At 37.9% G+C, this 14,954-nt stretch overlaps 1 protein-coding gene across 2 annotated transcripts; it reads left to right on the top strand.

Moving 5' to 3' along the window:
* Positions 1–668: 668 nt before the first annotated feature.
* On the top strand, positions 669–13,803 carry LOC103708593 (mitochondrial proton/calcium exchanger protein-like). Of its 2 annotated transcripts, XM_008793605.4 has the most exons (15): positions 669–963; positions 1,596–2,255; positions 2,365–2,677; positions 2,977–3,123; positions 3,241–3,329; positions 3,415–3,507; positions 8,235–8,361; positions 8,818–8,882; positions 8,960–9,131; positions 10,937–11,134; positions 11,253–11,300; positions 11,496–11,642; positions 12,454–12,536; positions 13,118–13,233; positions 13,359–13,803. In XM_008793605.4, exons 2-15 carry the CDS (start codon positions 1,657–1,659, stop codon positions 13,439–13,441), a joined length of 2,280 nt encoding a protein of 759 aa, XP_008791827.1. In that variant the 5' UTR covers positions 669–963; positions 1,596–1,656; the 3' UTR covers positions 13,442–13,803. The 2 variants fall into 2 exon arrangements, with proteins under 2 accessions (XP_008791827.1, XP_026661035.1); XM_026805234.1 differs by lacking the exon at positions 669–963 and having other exon boundaries at positions 1,579–2,255.
* The last annotated feature ends 1,151 nt before the right edge of the window (positions 13,804–14,954 follow it).

Here is a 14,954-nt window from a genome sequence, read left to right on the forward strand (position 1 = left end):
TACTTTACCTAAGGACCTCCCCTACCTAAACAAATAAGAACTAGACAAAAAAAATAAAGAAAAATAGTACAAAATATCCACTTAATTATTGATTTTGTAAAAGAAATTACTTTTTGTTGCAAAAAGTTACATATTTAGAACATTTTGGATAGTTTTGCCCTTGGGTATAAGATACGTTTACTAAATATCCCATATATATGTATTGAATATCCTAAGAGTGTATTAAATATCCTATGTACTTTTTATAAAAAAATTAATATTTTTTTGTAAAATCTATAAATAAATTTTTCTACACAAAAATTACAGGACTAGATGGAAGCTGGAAAAATAGAAACCATTGAGGTGGCAGTACGGTTGAAACGAGACTAAGATTTGCTTGGTAGAGTTACCATCTAGTCTGCTGGTATTGAGGTGGTGCTGGAATGACGTATGGGCTGCTACATGCCTATATTGGTGGGCGCCCTTTTTTTCTAAAGCTGCTAAAAAAAAAAAAGCTGGAAAAATAGAAATGAATGGAAACCGGCAGATTCCCAAATGGGATGATGCGAATTAGTCACGTTTTCTGAACAGCGAGGGCACACCGATCAAACGATCCGGATTAGATTCGGTACACACAATGGTTCCGATGGTCTTACACGAAGCCATCGGAAGGCCCTTTCTTCCCCTCCAAGACGCGAGCCCAGAAGACGGAGGCACGCTCCCTCCCTCTTATATGATGCCCATCGCTATTCCCGTTAGCTTCCCTCCTCTAATCTCCGTCTTCTCTTCTTGCTTCAAAACCCTAAATCTTCTACTTCTTCGCCGATCCATTCCGATCCCGGACGAGTCCGAGGATTCGAATCGTTGGAGCGTTCGAGGCTAAATTCGAGCACCTTGGTGATATTATTCTGCCGGAGAAGTTTGATCCGCCGAATCGAAGCCTTCTTCCAAGTAGAGCCGTCGGAAGGCGGCAAAGCTCTTTCGGTATGGTTTTTGCTGCTCGTTTCGATTCTATTTGACTGGAGTTTGCTGTTTTTTTCGTCTGTGTTGGATTTGGGCATCCATCGGAAAATGATTAATTTGAGCTCTGGCGCAACATTCGTATGTGATTGTTTTTTTTTTTTACTCTCTCTTCGGCTTGAAGTAGAATTCAAGCTAACCGATTCATGACAAAAGTTATATAAATTTATTAAAATATTTGGATCTTTGTTCCGATCGGTTAGAAGATTGCTCTGCTTTCTTCTATATTTCTGATTTTTTTTAAAAAGAGAGAATCTGAATGTTTAGTTGTTAATTTAAGTTTTTTAGTTGCCCCTTGGAAGTGATAAACCTTCTGATTTCGGAAAGTTAATGTTTGATAACTGGATGCATTTTGTTGGAATTTATGTATAAAATGTTTGTTCAGACACTAGCGAAAGAAGGAGGAGGAGGGGGGGGATTGGGAATTTTGTCACTTTTATAGGAAGTGATTACTGACTTTGTTAATGCGGGGACGAGAACAAGTGGGCTTGGTGCTGATTTGTGAAAAGAAAATCTGTTAGCTATAATCTAATCTATATATTATTAAATGCTTGTAATTTGTTGATCATTCTGTTGAAGAGAGCTAGTTGGTACAGGGGTTTTCTTGAGAAGATATGACCATAGCCTTTCCTTTTGGAAAGGGAAAAGAAATCAAGAATGGCTTCGAGGGCGATTGCCAGAGGGAAGAAGTACCTGCTGGAGCGCTTGAATGTACCTGCTCGTCCGTATTCTAGTTTTTCAAGTTTTGGACACGGCAGATTTGCACATGATGCAAATACAAGGATTATGCGTCCAGTCTCCGAGCAGAATTCCGACAATGCTGACTGTCAGAAGGAGCAGGAGGCAGTGGCAATAGCCAAAGAGGATTTGTTGCGCTTTTATGCAAAAGGGTTTCTTAAGCATCCACCAGGCGGAATTTTTGTTGCAAGTTTTGGATATGAGAGACAAGATTTCACTCTACCCTTGGGCATCAGATGGTTGTCGCAGTCTGTTCACACTGCATCCACGGCTACAGCTGCTCAACCGGAGATGGGCGGTGGGGAAGAGCAGAATGAAGATCAGAACCAAAAACAGATAAAAGAAGTATTGCCTGAGGAATGTGATCAGGCTGTGGAAGGCCTGAGCACAGCAAAAGCTAAAGCGAAAGCCAAGCAGATGCAAGAATCTCAGAAGACTACTCAATCAATCATGCACAAGTTCTGGGCAAGGATTCTGGGGATTGGTCCTGCTTTGAGAGCTATTGCCTCCATGAGCAGGTCTTGGCTCTTGTCTTTGAACTTTAGTTTAAGGCCTTTCTCAGTTCCTTTGCTGTTTCTGGCCTCTTTTCTTTCTAATTTTTCTATTGTTTGCTTTTCATTTTCTAAGGGAGGATTGGGCCATAAAGCTTCGACACTGGAAGGATGAGTTTGTGTCTACCTTGCAGCACTATTGGCTGGGTTTGAAACTACTGTGGGCAGATATCAGGATTTCATCAAGGTTGTTGTTGAAACTTGCTGGTGGAAAGAACCTCACCAGAAGAGAGAGGCAGCAGCTGACACGCACCACAGCTGATATCTTCAGGCTGGTTCCAGTTGCAGTTTTCATTATAGTTCCATTTATGGAGTTCTTGCTTCCAGTCTTCTTGAAATTATTCCCAAACATGTTGCCATCCACTTTTCAGGACAAGATGAAAGAACAGGTACCAGCTGCTGTTTATGCCATTGTGCTCTAGATATTGACTCATTAAAAGTTAAAATTCTTATACTCGAGTTTTAATATGATAGTCCAAAGGCTTATTCAGGACAATCTTGCTACTGAAGCTCTGTATCGTCTTCATAAGTTGGAGTGTCGTCTCACTGGTTCAATGCAGACAATGTCTGCCAAGGCCATTTCATTTGTTATTATTTTCTGTGTTATGTATATTTCTATGTAGTATGCTGTACAGTTTCCCTAGGAGGATGTTGGTCTTACTTCAGTCTTTTGACTTCTAACTCGTAGGAAGCATTGAAAAGGAAACTTCAAGCAAGAATAGAGTATGCAAAGTTTTTACAGGACACTGTGAAAGAAATGGCAAAGGAAATCCAAACCTCACGTAGTGGAGAAATTAAACAGACTGCAGAAGATTTAGATGAATTTTTGAACAAGGTAAATTGCCATTGGATTTAAACTTTTCTTTGATTAAATTGGCCAGCATGTGCTATGTTGTTACTTTGGTTTCTGATGTGATAATCATATGATCTGAGATGTTTGGTTTGCAATTAGGTCAGGACTGGTGCCCGTGTTTCCAATGATGAAATTTTAAGCTTTGCAAAATTATTCAATGATGAGCTGACTTTGGACAATATCAGCAGGTTGTTTAACAGCTAATTTCTGATCTATTCTCTTCATTTGTTTTCTCTGTATCTTATTACATCATTGGCATGTCATTGCGTGCAGGCCAAGGTTGGTTAATATGTGTAAATATATGGGGATCCCACCATTTGGAACAGATAATTATTTACGGTATATGCTTCGGAGAACGTTAGAAAAGTAAGTCCTATGGGTCATTCATGTCAAAGAACTCCCCCCCTCCTCGCCTCTTTTTTCTTTGCTCCCAAGCATTCAGTACTATATCTTTTATTCTCATTGTGTCGCCTCCAAACTTGATGAAAAATCTCATGTATCATAATTATAAATTTGACAAATCGGAAAAGGCTACATAAGGGCAGCACAATCTGTTATTTGCCTTATCTTATGTCAATAATTGGCTCTTACATGGATGGGTAATTGACTTGAGGGAAAAAAAGTAAGAGGGGGAAAAAAAAAAGCAAACATGTGGTATCCCACATCTGCATCCTGTTTCAGATTAATAATTGCTTGTCACAGATCAAGTAATTGCTTGTCCTGATCAGGAAAACAGAGATTGTAATTGCTGTACTTTTCATTTGGCAAAGCTAACTGACTTAATTGAATCTTTCAACAAGAGTTCATTAAAAATTTTTGTCTTATAAGCATTTCCTGCGTAATTGCTTGATTCTCATTTTGGAAATATGTGGCTGGCTTTATTATGATCTTCTTGTTTTAAGCATAAGTATGTAAGCTGTGCCTGAACCCACAATCTACATGTTGGATGGAGCTGTGAAATTGCATTGCGGGCTTGATGATACATTTACATTTTAATTTTTAAACAAAGCATTTTTACTATTTGAGTTAGACGAAGGTGTTGGAACATGTTGGAAATCAAATTATAGGTAACTTAATGTTCAAATTTCATTTCATAAAACCTAGAAAATTATGGGAGCACTGAGACCAGAATGTCTTGAAAATTCTTGGACATAGGATTATTACTTGTCCTTTGTCTTCTATATATTTGCATGCACATGCCCATATAAAGTATCCTAAAGGATTGAAAATTGTGTGTGTGGAGAAAGCAGTATCATCAGTAAAGTTGCTTAAAAAGACATAAAAAGGTTCATCAGGTGATGGAAGAAAGTGAAAGAAAAATTTATGCAGTGGAACTGTGGAAGAAAGAGGTTGTATCACTTACCTAAGAGGAGATTAATGGAAGGAATCGATTAATTAGATATGATGATGATTGGTAAAGAACTGAATGTTTGTTATGAAGGAAACAAAGCCTCTGACCGAAAAAATGGAAACAGAACCATTGTGATCAAGTTAAAAGAGGATAACGAGAAACTTCTTTTTAATTAAATTGCTGAGGGCAGATAATTGCACCTAGAGCTGGGAGTACTTGTCAGGTTATGGGAGACTGCACATGGTGGTCTGCAATGAAGTACGCAATGTCTATAGAATTCCTTGTGTTGGGTATTTTGTTGGCACCAAGGTTTGAATGTAATTATTCTCCAAGTGCTGTAAGGGGAGGCTAGAGAACTTGGAGCAACTTATAAATATGATGTAAAGCAATTGGTTTTGAGCATCCAATTTTCTTCATGCTTATTGGAGGTAATTGACCAGGGGACAGATTCAAGTCCTTGATTCTGACAAGTATATCCGCATTTTTGCTAATGATCCTGATTACAATATTGGCTCTAGTGCTGTTAGTGATTCAAATAGTTGAAATTTCTTGGCTTATAGAGGATAGATTGGATTACAAACTAGATGGAGAGTGATATATTTTCTTCTTAAATTTCACACTGAGAGGTACATGGCCAGTCAAGATGATTATATTGGTTAGTGATAGCATGTGATCAGGAATCGTATCTGGTAGACAACAAATAACTTTAAATGTTGGAAGAAAATGTTCAGGTAGATGAAGTGTACAATCAATCAGAGAAGCGATGCTGTAGAATTATCATGTAGGTGGGAGGAAACAAAAATTTGACAATGTGCTGAGTTAAAATGATTTGGAAATAGCAGGATTTGACAGTGAAAGGATGGCCAGTGTGGGTGGAGATCAGTTGATGCAAATGGTACATGCAAGCCAACAACTAGAGAAAATGTCATTTTTGAAGATAATTGCAATATCCATGTTAGAATTTTATTATTATTTTGGAATGCAGTATTTGCATCACAATTGGATAAGAGATATGCATGCCATGCTGTTGGGGTGTTATCTAAATTGTGTTATCAAACCACCATAGGAGGTAGGTTTTTAAGAGAGAATTTATATTTTTCTAGCTGCTTTTGCTTAAATTTGGTGTTTTGTGAGTCTATGATATTATTAGGTATAACTAAGATGCCTCGTTTAAAGTTTTTTGAAGTGTTGGCACTTTTGAATGCTTGGACATGGCAGGGCGTGATAACATAGCTAGATACTCTACTTTTACCTGTACTATTGATGTGAGTGAAAAATGCCAACACTAGCACATTTTCATTTTTATTGGACATCTTGACACATTTGAAGTGACCTTAAATGCATCTAAGGAATAACTTAAACAACTTTTGAAATCATGGCGTTGTATTGCTTTGTTTGTTAGATAGCATCTTCTTTTCCTCTTCAGTTCTCTTTTCTAATAAGAATCAAAAGAAAGGCTTTTATATGTAATATGTATATATATGTATATATGTATATAGATATATTGCATGTATGTTTGCTTTTATGTGTGTTTAGATATATGGATGCATGTGGATTTATGTATATATATGAATATATGTATATGTGTGTATGTGTGTGTGTATACACGTATATGTGTTATGCAAGGTGTACCAACTGGCGACCAGTTTGGTGCGTGTTGTACCAACCTGATCTATATTGGAATAGGGTGAGGGAGAGAGGGATGGGAGAGAGAGGACTCACTTGACCACGAAAATTCTAGTGCCAACCTGAGGAGGATGAGCTTGAAGAGGCCGAGGTGATGATAAGGCCCTTGCCACAGATGGCCACATCATTGAAGTGGATGCTAAGGTTTTCCTCTGAAGAAAGGAGGACCAGAACTCGAAGCAAAGGTCGAAGGAGGATGAAGAGGAAGATTGGGAGAGAGGGAGAGAGAGAGAGAGGGGAGAGAGAATAGGGAGTCAGGGAGGGGGGAGAGGACTCACTTGGTCACAAAGATCCCGACGCCAACCCGAGGAGGATGAGCTCGAAGAGACCAAGCCGACAGATGAGGTCTTCGCTATGGACCAAAACCCGGAGCAGAGGTCAGAGGAGGCAAGAGAGGAAGATCAAGAGAGAGGGGAGAGGGAGGAGAGGGAAGGAGGGAGGGGGAGAGAGAGGACTCACCTAGCTATGAAGATCCTGGCACTTACTTGAGGAGGATAAGCTTGAATAGGTCAAGGCGACGGATGAGGCCCTCGCCATGGACAGTGGCGGTATAGGAGGGGGCGCTAGGGTTTTCTCAGAGAATGGAAGGTTAGAACTTGGTATATGGGCCAGAGGAGGCAGGAGAGGAAGATCGGGAGAGAGGGAGAGAGGAGAAATGGGAGAGGAGGATCAAAATAAGATTTTGCCATAATGGTGTATACCGCACTGTACCAGACATATTGTACCTTATTGGTACCAAACCGAGACTCCATATGGGGGAAGGAGACATATTGAGTCTTGGTATACTAAATTGACTCTCGTGTTGAGCATATCGATAGTGTACTAGCATAGTACCGATACAAGTTCCATTACTGAGACAATGAACCTTGATCGAAGATAGGGAGAGAGAGTGGGGAGGAGAGAGGCAAGAGAAATTCAGGAGAGATCGAGAGATGGCGAGAGGTTTCATACTGTTTCAACTTGCCAAACTGTCTCGATAATTGGCCAGTCTGATTGAATACACACCCTGAACCGCTTGGTTTGGAACGGTTCGGCGGTCCTTGTGTGTATTATGTATGCATGCGTATACATTGGTTATATTTATATATGCATGTGTATGAATGTATTTGTATATGTGTATGTACGTGTATATGTATATGTGTGGGAGTGTATGATGTGTCCACATATCTAGATTTTTGGAGGTGGTTGTGTCTGACATTTAAAGATAGTAGGACACTTCGACACTTGGTAGTTGGCACACCTGCCAAGTGTGCAGGTAAGTCTGGGTATAATTATGGAAAATAGGGAGGGCAACACTGCCAAGCTCATGTGGTGTTTCACCTTTTTTATTGTTAGCTGTTCAACTTTTCTTTTAGCTAAACTTCACCTGGTTTCAATTCCATATTCTGATGTCCGTTTTAGGATGCTTTTGAGCAGTTTGGCCAAATTATTTCATTTATGGTGTTGGGAGAGGATGTACATTGTAGACACATGATGCCTAGATGAAGAAAACAGGCCTTGAACTAGGTGAAACTTCTTCCATCATGTTGTGGATTCACCCTTTAAATAGCTAGCTACTTCTAGTAACAAGTTTCATTTTGACTGGAACTTTCAAGTTTAAACCATGTGTTGTCTGATAATGTTGATTTGCTTAGTATGTATATTAGTGCATATTGCTGGATTGATTATGACTATTGATTACGAAGGTTAGTTTGCAGTGATGCAGTAAGATGGGGAGTAATCTGACCGAATATGACCATACATAACTATTCTTTTTCTCAACCACTGGAGCGTTGCTTTATAAAATTTTGTTCACTATTCATCCTAGACATGCATTCCATTTAAGTACAAGCTCTTATTATCCTATGTTGCACTCTTTAAAATGACTTTTGCTTTATTACATACTGAATTTGGGAAGGTTTTTTAATCTGTTTTTTTTTTGTTATTGCTTGTGTTTTGTTCTCTCTGTTTCTGCTGTTTTGTACTCAATTTGCATGCTGGATTGCTGCCCTTCCATTTCTTAGCAGAATTCTTAGTTTTCCTTGGATTGTTAATAGTGTATTCCTGTTTTGTCTAGGATTAAAAATGATGATAAACTGATCCAAGCTGAGGGTGTAGAGTCTCTTTCAGAAGAGGAACTTAGGCAGGCTTGTCGTGAGCGAGGCTACCTTGGGTTGCTCTCAACAGAGGAGATGCGTCAACAGGTTTTCTTAACTAGAACTTTGTTCTCAGCATGGTGATTTTCCAATAGTGTCTGGCATATTTAAGAATTTGAGTGCCCCCCATATGATAAATTTAAATATAAATGGATTTGTAGTAACCTTTTGCTATGTCCATTCTACCGAAAGAAAAACGTTGGTACCAAAAATTAGTAATGGTGCAGTGTGTGTGATTCATAATAATCCTTTTATTCTTTACATCCATGTTGTTGACATCTCAGCGATTCAATTGAACCGTAATAATTTCTATACCATGCTAATCCCCTCCATGCTTATTAGCATTTCTCTATTCCTTTATACTTACTTGTCTATTTTGTTATATATGCCTTTTAATGTGTACTTGCTTTCTATTATATTTCTAAAATCTCTATTTTTTCTTGTAATACCAGAAAAAGATAATCTTTTCTGATAAAAACTTTCCATGGTAATATTTGTATCCAGCTTCGTGACTGGTTGGATCTGTCTCTTAATCACTCTGTGCCATCTTCTCTCCTGATACTCTCAAGGTAATTACATATTAGGAACGGGAATATATTTGAGCATTTTTCTCTATCTATGTTTCTAAGCTGGTGAAATTTATCAGGGCCTTCCTTATATCTGGAAAGATAAAACCTGAGGAGGCTGTTGTAGCCACATTATCATCTCTACCAGATGAGGTTGTGGATACTGTCGGTACTGGTTTGCCATCGGAAGATTCAGTATCTGAGAGGAGGAGGAAGTTGGAGTTCCTCGAGATGCAGGAAAAACTTATCAAGGTACTTTTATTTTGTACTTTGCAAGATCTTTTTTATGTTATGAGCTGCAATAAAGAAGAGGAATGAAGGACATTGACAACTGTCTATCTAGAATTTATATGATGGGCACAGGTTACTTCCACTCTGAAGCAGTAAGTTTTTGCGCTTTGGGTACATGAAGACTTTGACATTGGTGTTTAGTGTATAATGCAACTAAGTTTCTTTGCTGGTGCATGCAGAATTAATAATACTTTGAACATGAATCTCAGAATCCATTGTGTCTCATGCTCAGTCCTGTGGTAGAAATGACTTTTCTGCTTCACAATGGACACAATCTTTGATGAGTCTCCAGTATTATTAATTCAATTTCATTTTCCTTTATTTCTTCGTTTTTTATAATATTTGAAAGGAGCAAAATACTACAGAAAAAACATCTTTGAAAGGTTGCAAGAGCTTAAGATGACTATACATGCTGGCAGATAGGTGACCTGTTCTAGTGCAAACCAAAGTCAGTTTCAAGGATGCTGGTCTGTCCAAATGTCAGTGACATGAAAGTCCATACAACATGATTTTGCAATCCTGACAACTTGAAAATGAAATCCCCCCTGATATTCTCATAAAATATGATGTGGTTAGAATTCCAAGAATTCCTGTTTTATGTCTGCCAGGCATTTGTGGGTTTCTTCGTTTATGACTGCTCGCTAATTTTTTTGACCTTGGAGTCTACGGAGTGGTGTTAGAGAACTTATCTGAGAATTCCTTTCCTTTTTCCTGCTACCAGTTGGTTCTTTTGGTTTCTAATTGTGCTTGCAAAATTCAGTTTAACTGAAAGTTTTGGAGTCTATGACGTGTTGTGAAAAAAGTTGTTTTCATGCTCTCCGGATAGTCTTGCGGCAAAGTTGGAACAACATTTGTTTGCTTATATTACCAACATGGCCTAGTAAATGTAATCTATAGGTGACTATAATTTGATTGAACTGGAGGCTTCTAACTGTACTCTCTCTTTTGTATGTATTGTCTGTGTATAACTTGCTTCCGATGCATTATTCTTTTTATGATTGTCAAGGCTTGAAGTACAAGTGTACCAAGACTCATGCCAATAATTACTGATGCGGTACAGTATGGTACTGTATTGACACACTAGTACACCTATTGGTGCTGGCACAGCTAAAGCGAGATGCCATGTGTCGGTATGGTACCACACTGAGGGATGTATTGGTACAGGTATGTTTGGCCAGTATGCACTAGTATTTATAGGTACTTAAATCCTTGATAATGATTACTATTAGGGTTCCTTTGCATAACCCCTCCTATTATAGGTATCTTGGGTTTCCATTTGAAAGTTTATGGGATAAGAGTCTGCAAATATATAAGAATGGTTTTTTATATGCAATTAATCTATTACTGATGCATTATTCCTTCCTCTGTGATGTTCAATCAGAAAACCAGTCAATTGGATGGGCACATGTTTTTTTTTTTCAATTACTGCAATAGTGTTTCTTACTTGATCCTGAATATTTCTCTTGCATCTAAATTGCAATACTCTGGAGCCATTCACCTTATTGTCTAAGAAATTGCATGGAACAGATTTTTATTCTGAATGTTCTCCTAGAGCAGTTTTCCATCCTTCTGCATGGCATTTATGGGATATTAAAGCATATTGTTTTTAAGTTGGAAACCAAAAGGTCATGTTGATCACATGCGCAGCTCTTATCTTGGTTTTATTTGTCTTACTAAACTAGTACTAATTTAACAATATAGTTTATTGATGCTTAGATGTTAATATTCTGCCGGTATTAATGTCTCTGTGCATCAAAATTTTTTAGGAGGAAGAGAAAAAGCAAGAGAAAGAGGAGAAAGCTAAAATCAAGGAGTCTGGGATCAGTGAGGAGGATGTGGCTTTGAAGGAAATGACATATCCTACTGGTAAGGAAGCAGAGGAGCTGGCGAAAGCAAAAACACTAGAAAACCAGGAAGAACTCTGTAAAATCAGCCGTGCGCTGTCTGTACTGGCTTCAGCATCTGTAAGACCTACAGTCGTCGAACTCCTTTCTTCCCCTCACTCTCTTTCTAGTTAAATATATGGCATTGATGCAAGCTGCTTTTTGTACTAATATTTGATGCTTAACTAATTTCTTGCAGTCAGTGAGCAGGGAGCGCCAAGAGTTCCTACGCCTTGTAAACAAAGAGGTGCATCTCATTTTTTCATGAATACCATGAAATATAACTACATCACTGTGTTTAAAATTTGACAGATATGACTCAGCACAAAGAAATTATGAACATTAACGTTCCAGTTGGAAGTCCATTTCAATCTCTATGAATGGGGCTAGTCCTTCTTACACACAGCACCATAAACTTTGGGCTAATTGTTGTCAAATACAGATTAAACTGTATAATACCATGCTGGAGATGGAGGGTACTGAAGGTGAAGAAGAGGCTAAGAAAGCATACCGAGCTGCTAGGGAGAAGAGTGACCATGCGGCTGAAGTTTCTGCAGGGGGCAAAGTCTCATCAGCACTTATAGATAGGGTGAGGAATTTGTGCTTGTAGTTTCAACTCATTCACACTTTGCCATTTTTTATCATCCTGCTTGTCTGAGTCATGCTATGCTGCAGTATTAAATGATGGCACTGCATTCTTTTATTTCAGAAACTTGATGTGAATCAGATTTGTCGGCAGAATTTATTATGACTTGTTTTGTCTGATGACTCTGATATAAATGTTTCTTAGACTAAACTGGATTGGTCTGTCTATCCATTTTCCACTATAACCAGGGTATCCTTCTGGTCTGCTGTTGGGCTATTAAAAACCATCTGATTTACAACCAGAGGAACTATTAGTATTGGTTGGATAAAGTGAATCAACCAGGTCATCCTTGGCTTGGCATGTGCTTTTTTTTTTATTATTAACAGAATGTCCAGAGTTGCAAATAGTGGCATTCATTACCAGCTCTTACATTAGAATAACCAATTGACAAACTACTATTTTAGCAGCTAACTTTTTACAATAGAAGCGGTACTTCCATAGATGAATGCATATGTAACTGCACTCTGGCATCGTCGGGTTCAACTGAATGACTGACTGAACCAGCTTGGGCTGGTCCAGCTGAAGACACCATTTTGATTGGATGCTCTGGTCCAGTTCGACCAATACTGTGTTGACGCTCAATGTTTTATTGCTTAAAAGAATTCAATTGCATATAATGTTGGAAATGGTTTGAAGTTGCATGATATGTTTCTAAGATTTTCTAGATATTCATCTTGACAGTGATTTTGGTTCTTGAAGTTTAGGTTATTCATTTTCTGGTAACATCTGTATCATGTTGTTTGCCATGCTTCAGGTTGATGCCTTGCTACAAGAACTTGAAAAGGAAATTGATGATGTAGATGCGAAAATTGGTAATCGCTGGCAAATTCTGGACAGGTAATTATTGCATACAAATTTGTTCTGTGTTTTGCTAGGGTAGTACACTTTATGTAGTGGATTCTATTCAAGGCATTTGTATTATAAATGGAATTGTAACCCGTCTTGATATGCATTGTAACAACCTATGGTGGGTTGTGGCTTTATGGTTCTTACCCTGCTGTCCATTATCATTGCCGTTCGTCCCATAAGTTCTTGATCCTTTGACCAAATTACTTACAGCCTTTGTTATCTATTTTGTTTAATTAAATTTATTATGTTTATGTCATTAAAAAGTATAAGAAGCGGAGCAACATATTTATCCCTTAGACTTGATGCTTTGTTCAGGAAGATATTTATTATTGCTATATAAGTCTGGAAACACTGCAAATCTTTCTGCGGAAAAAAGTAGCGAGGCTTCTGACCAATTGAACTCTGAACCAAAATTTGAACCAAACTTATTAAATATATAACTTCCTGGTCGGCACATGACCTATGTATTGGGGAACTTTCTTTAAGCTTCTAGTTGGATATTGGTTGCAATTGATTACTCTATTCTCACAGTAATAATAATTTTATCGCATTTAATCTTTTATCTGTAGGGATCATGATGGCAAAGTGACACCTGAAGAGGTAGCAGCTGCTGCCATGTACCTTAAAGACACTATAGGAAAGGAAGGTGTCCAAGAACTCATCAGCAACCTTTCTAGAGATAAAGGTTAATAGCTAGATCCGTACAAATCATTCTGCAGCTTGATCATACCTCTTGCTTAAATGAGCATTATATTTGTCACAGTCCACATAATCTATTTGCTAATTTTGCATTTTTTCAACTCGCAACAGAAGGGAAGATTCTGGTGGAAGACATTGTAAAGCTGGCATCTCAAAATGATGATGCCAATGGAGTTGAAGGGGAACGGCTATAGTTGGTAAAATAGTCACAAATGCTCATCTATTTCTGAACCTATATAATCCATTCTTTTCAAGACTTGTACCAAGATTTCTTAGATAGGTCTATAGCTAGTAGTCCCGTCTGCAAATTCTTCAGCATTAAATTTATGTTTCACCCATGGCCTCCTACGGATTTTGTGCCTCAGTACAATATATGTTCTTTTTCACTGTAGAGTCAACTTTTGATTCTTTACTGCTACATAAATTTTGGGAAAGACAGCTTATTAATGTAAAATAATGCAGCATAAGCGGAGCTTGTGGGGCGTAATCTTTTGGTTGACCAGTTATATCTGTTTGACATCTATAGAATAAGAATCTTCGAGTAGAATTATCCTTATATTCTTTTTCTAAGCATGTCATTTGGTGCAGTTAACAGTTATTTTATATTCCATAGTTCGCTCATGACTGAAACTTTCTGAGATGGTAACTTGCCACGTCGGGCCCTCTTCAGGTCTTCCTCAGAAAGTAGCATGGCAAAAAGCTTTTTGGTGCATAGTTATTTTATATTCTTCTTCCTATATTTATAGTAAAAGATGATCGTATCTCCATAGTAATTTGTGGAGTTAAATGCCTAGCTTGCTGGTGCTCCTTTTTTTTTCTCCGATAATGTCATGCCAATGCTTGCCCGAGCAGTGGAAGTGAGGTGCTGAATTATAATGTTCCTTTCTGATTTGTTAAAAAAAAATTCTCACCTTGAAGGAATTGAGAAGAATAATATCCATCAGAGATGTCCATGTCTTCAAAAAGACGAACAGAGCTAGTTTTATTTGTGGTTAAATATTTAGGTACTTTTGTTTGGGATTCGGCTTGGTAAACTCCTCTCCAGTTGCAAGATATTTTGTATGCCGGTCCTTTTGGTTGTATTTATTCTAGGATCGGATAATTGTGCCATCTTAGAAAAAAAGTTGCTATTGTTAGCTCATTCATTGGCTTCTGGTTAGATATCTCAGGCTGAACATATTATTTGGTGTGCCTTGGCTCAGATTCAACCCCCAAAGATCCCAACCTGAAACTGACCAGACTGGTATAGATTCAGGCAACATCAGGACATAACCTCTGTGGAACAATATCCTATCAAAACTATTGTCAGATCATGATATTTTCACTGATATAGACTCTTTATGGTTCACGGACTGATCTAACATAACGTCCAACATCGCCAGTTTATTCAACTCTCTTACACGAAAATTGGAGCACAGCTCTTGATCCCATGGTTTGAAACTACAGCTACCATATCAGTTTTAGGACTCCCTACATTGCATTATGTACAATATCCATTACATTATATATATTAGAGAAAAAGATAATTTCTCTTATGATACATTTTTTTCCCTAAATACATAGATTAGTTTCTGTTCTCTTCATTTATTCTTTTCCCCAAATAAATATATTAAATTCTTTTCAGAACTTAAATTTATTGTATCTATTTTCCCTCCAAAAATATTATACATCCTGAAAGTATTTTTTTAAATAAAACAAACAGTAGTT

This window comes from Phoenix dactylifera, unplaced genomic scaffold, assembly GCF_009389715.1.
Source record: "Phoenix dactylifera cultivar Barhee BC4 unplaced genomic scaffold, palm_55x_up_171113_PBpolish2nd_filt_p 001320F, whole genome shotgun sequence".
Classification (NCBI taxonomy): Eukaryota; Viridiplantae; Streptophyta; class Magnoliopsida; order Arecales; family Arecaceae; genus Phoenix; species Phoenix dactylifera.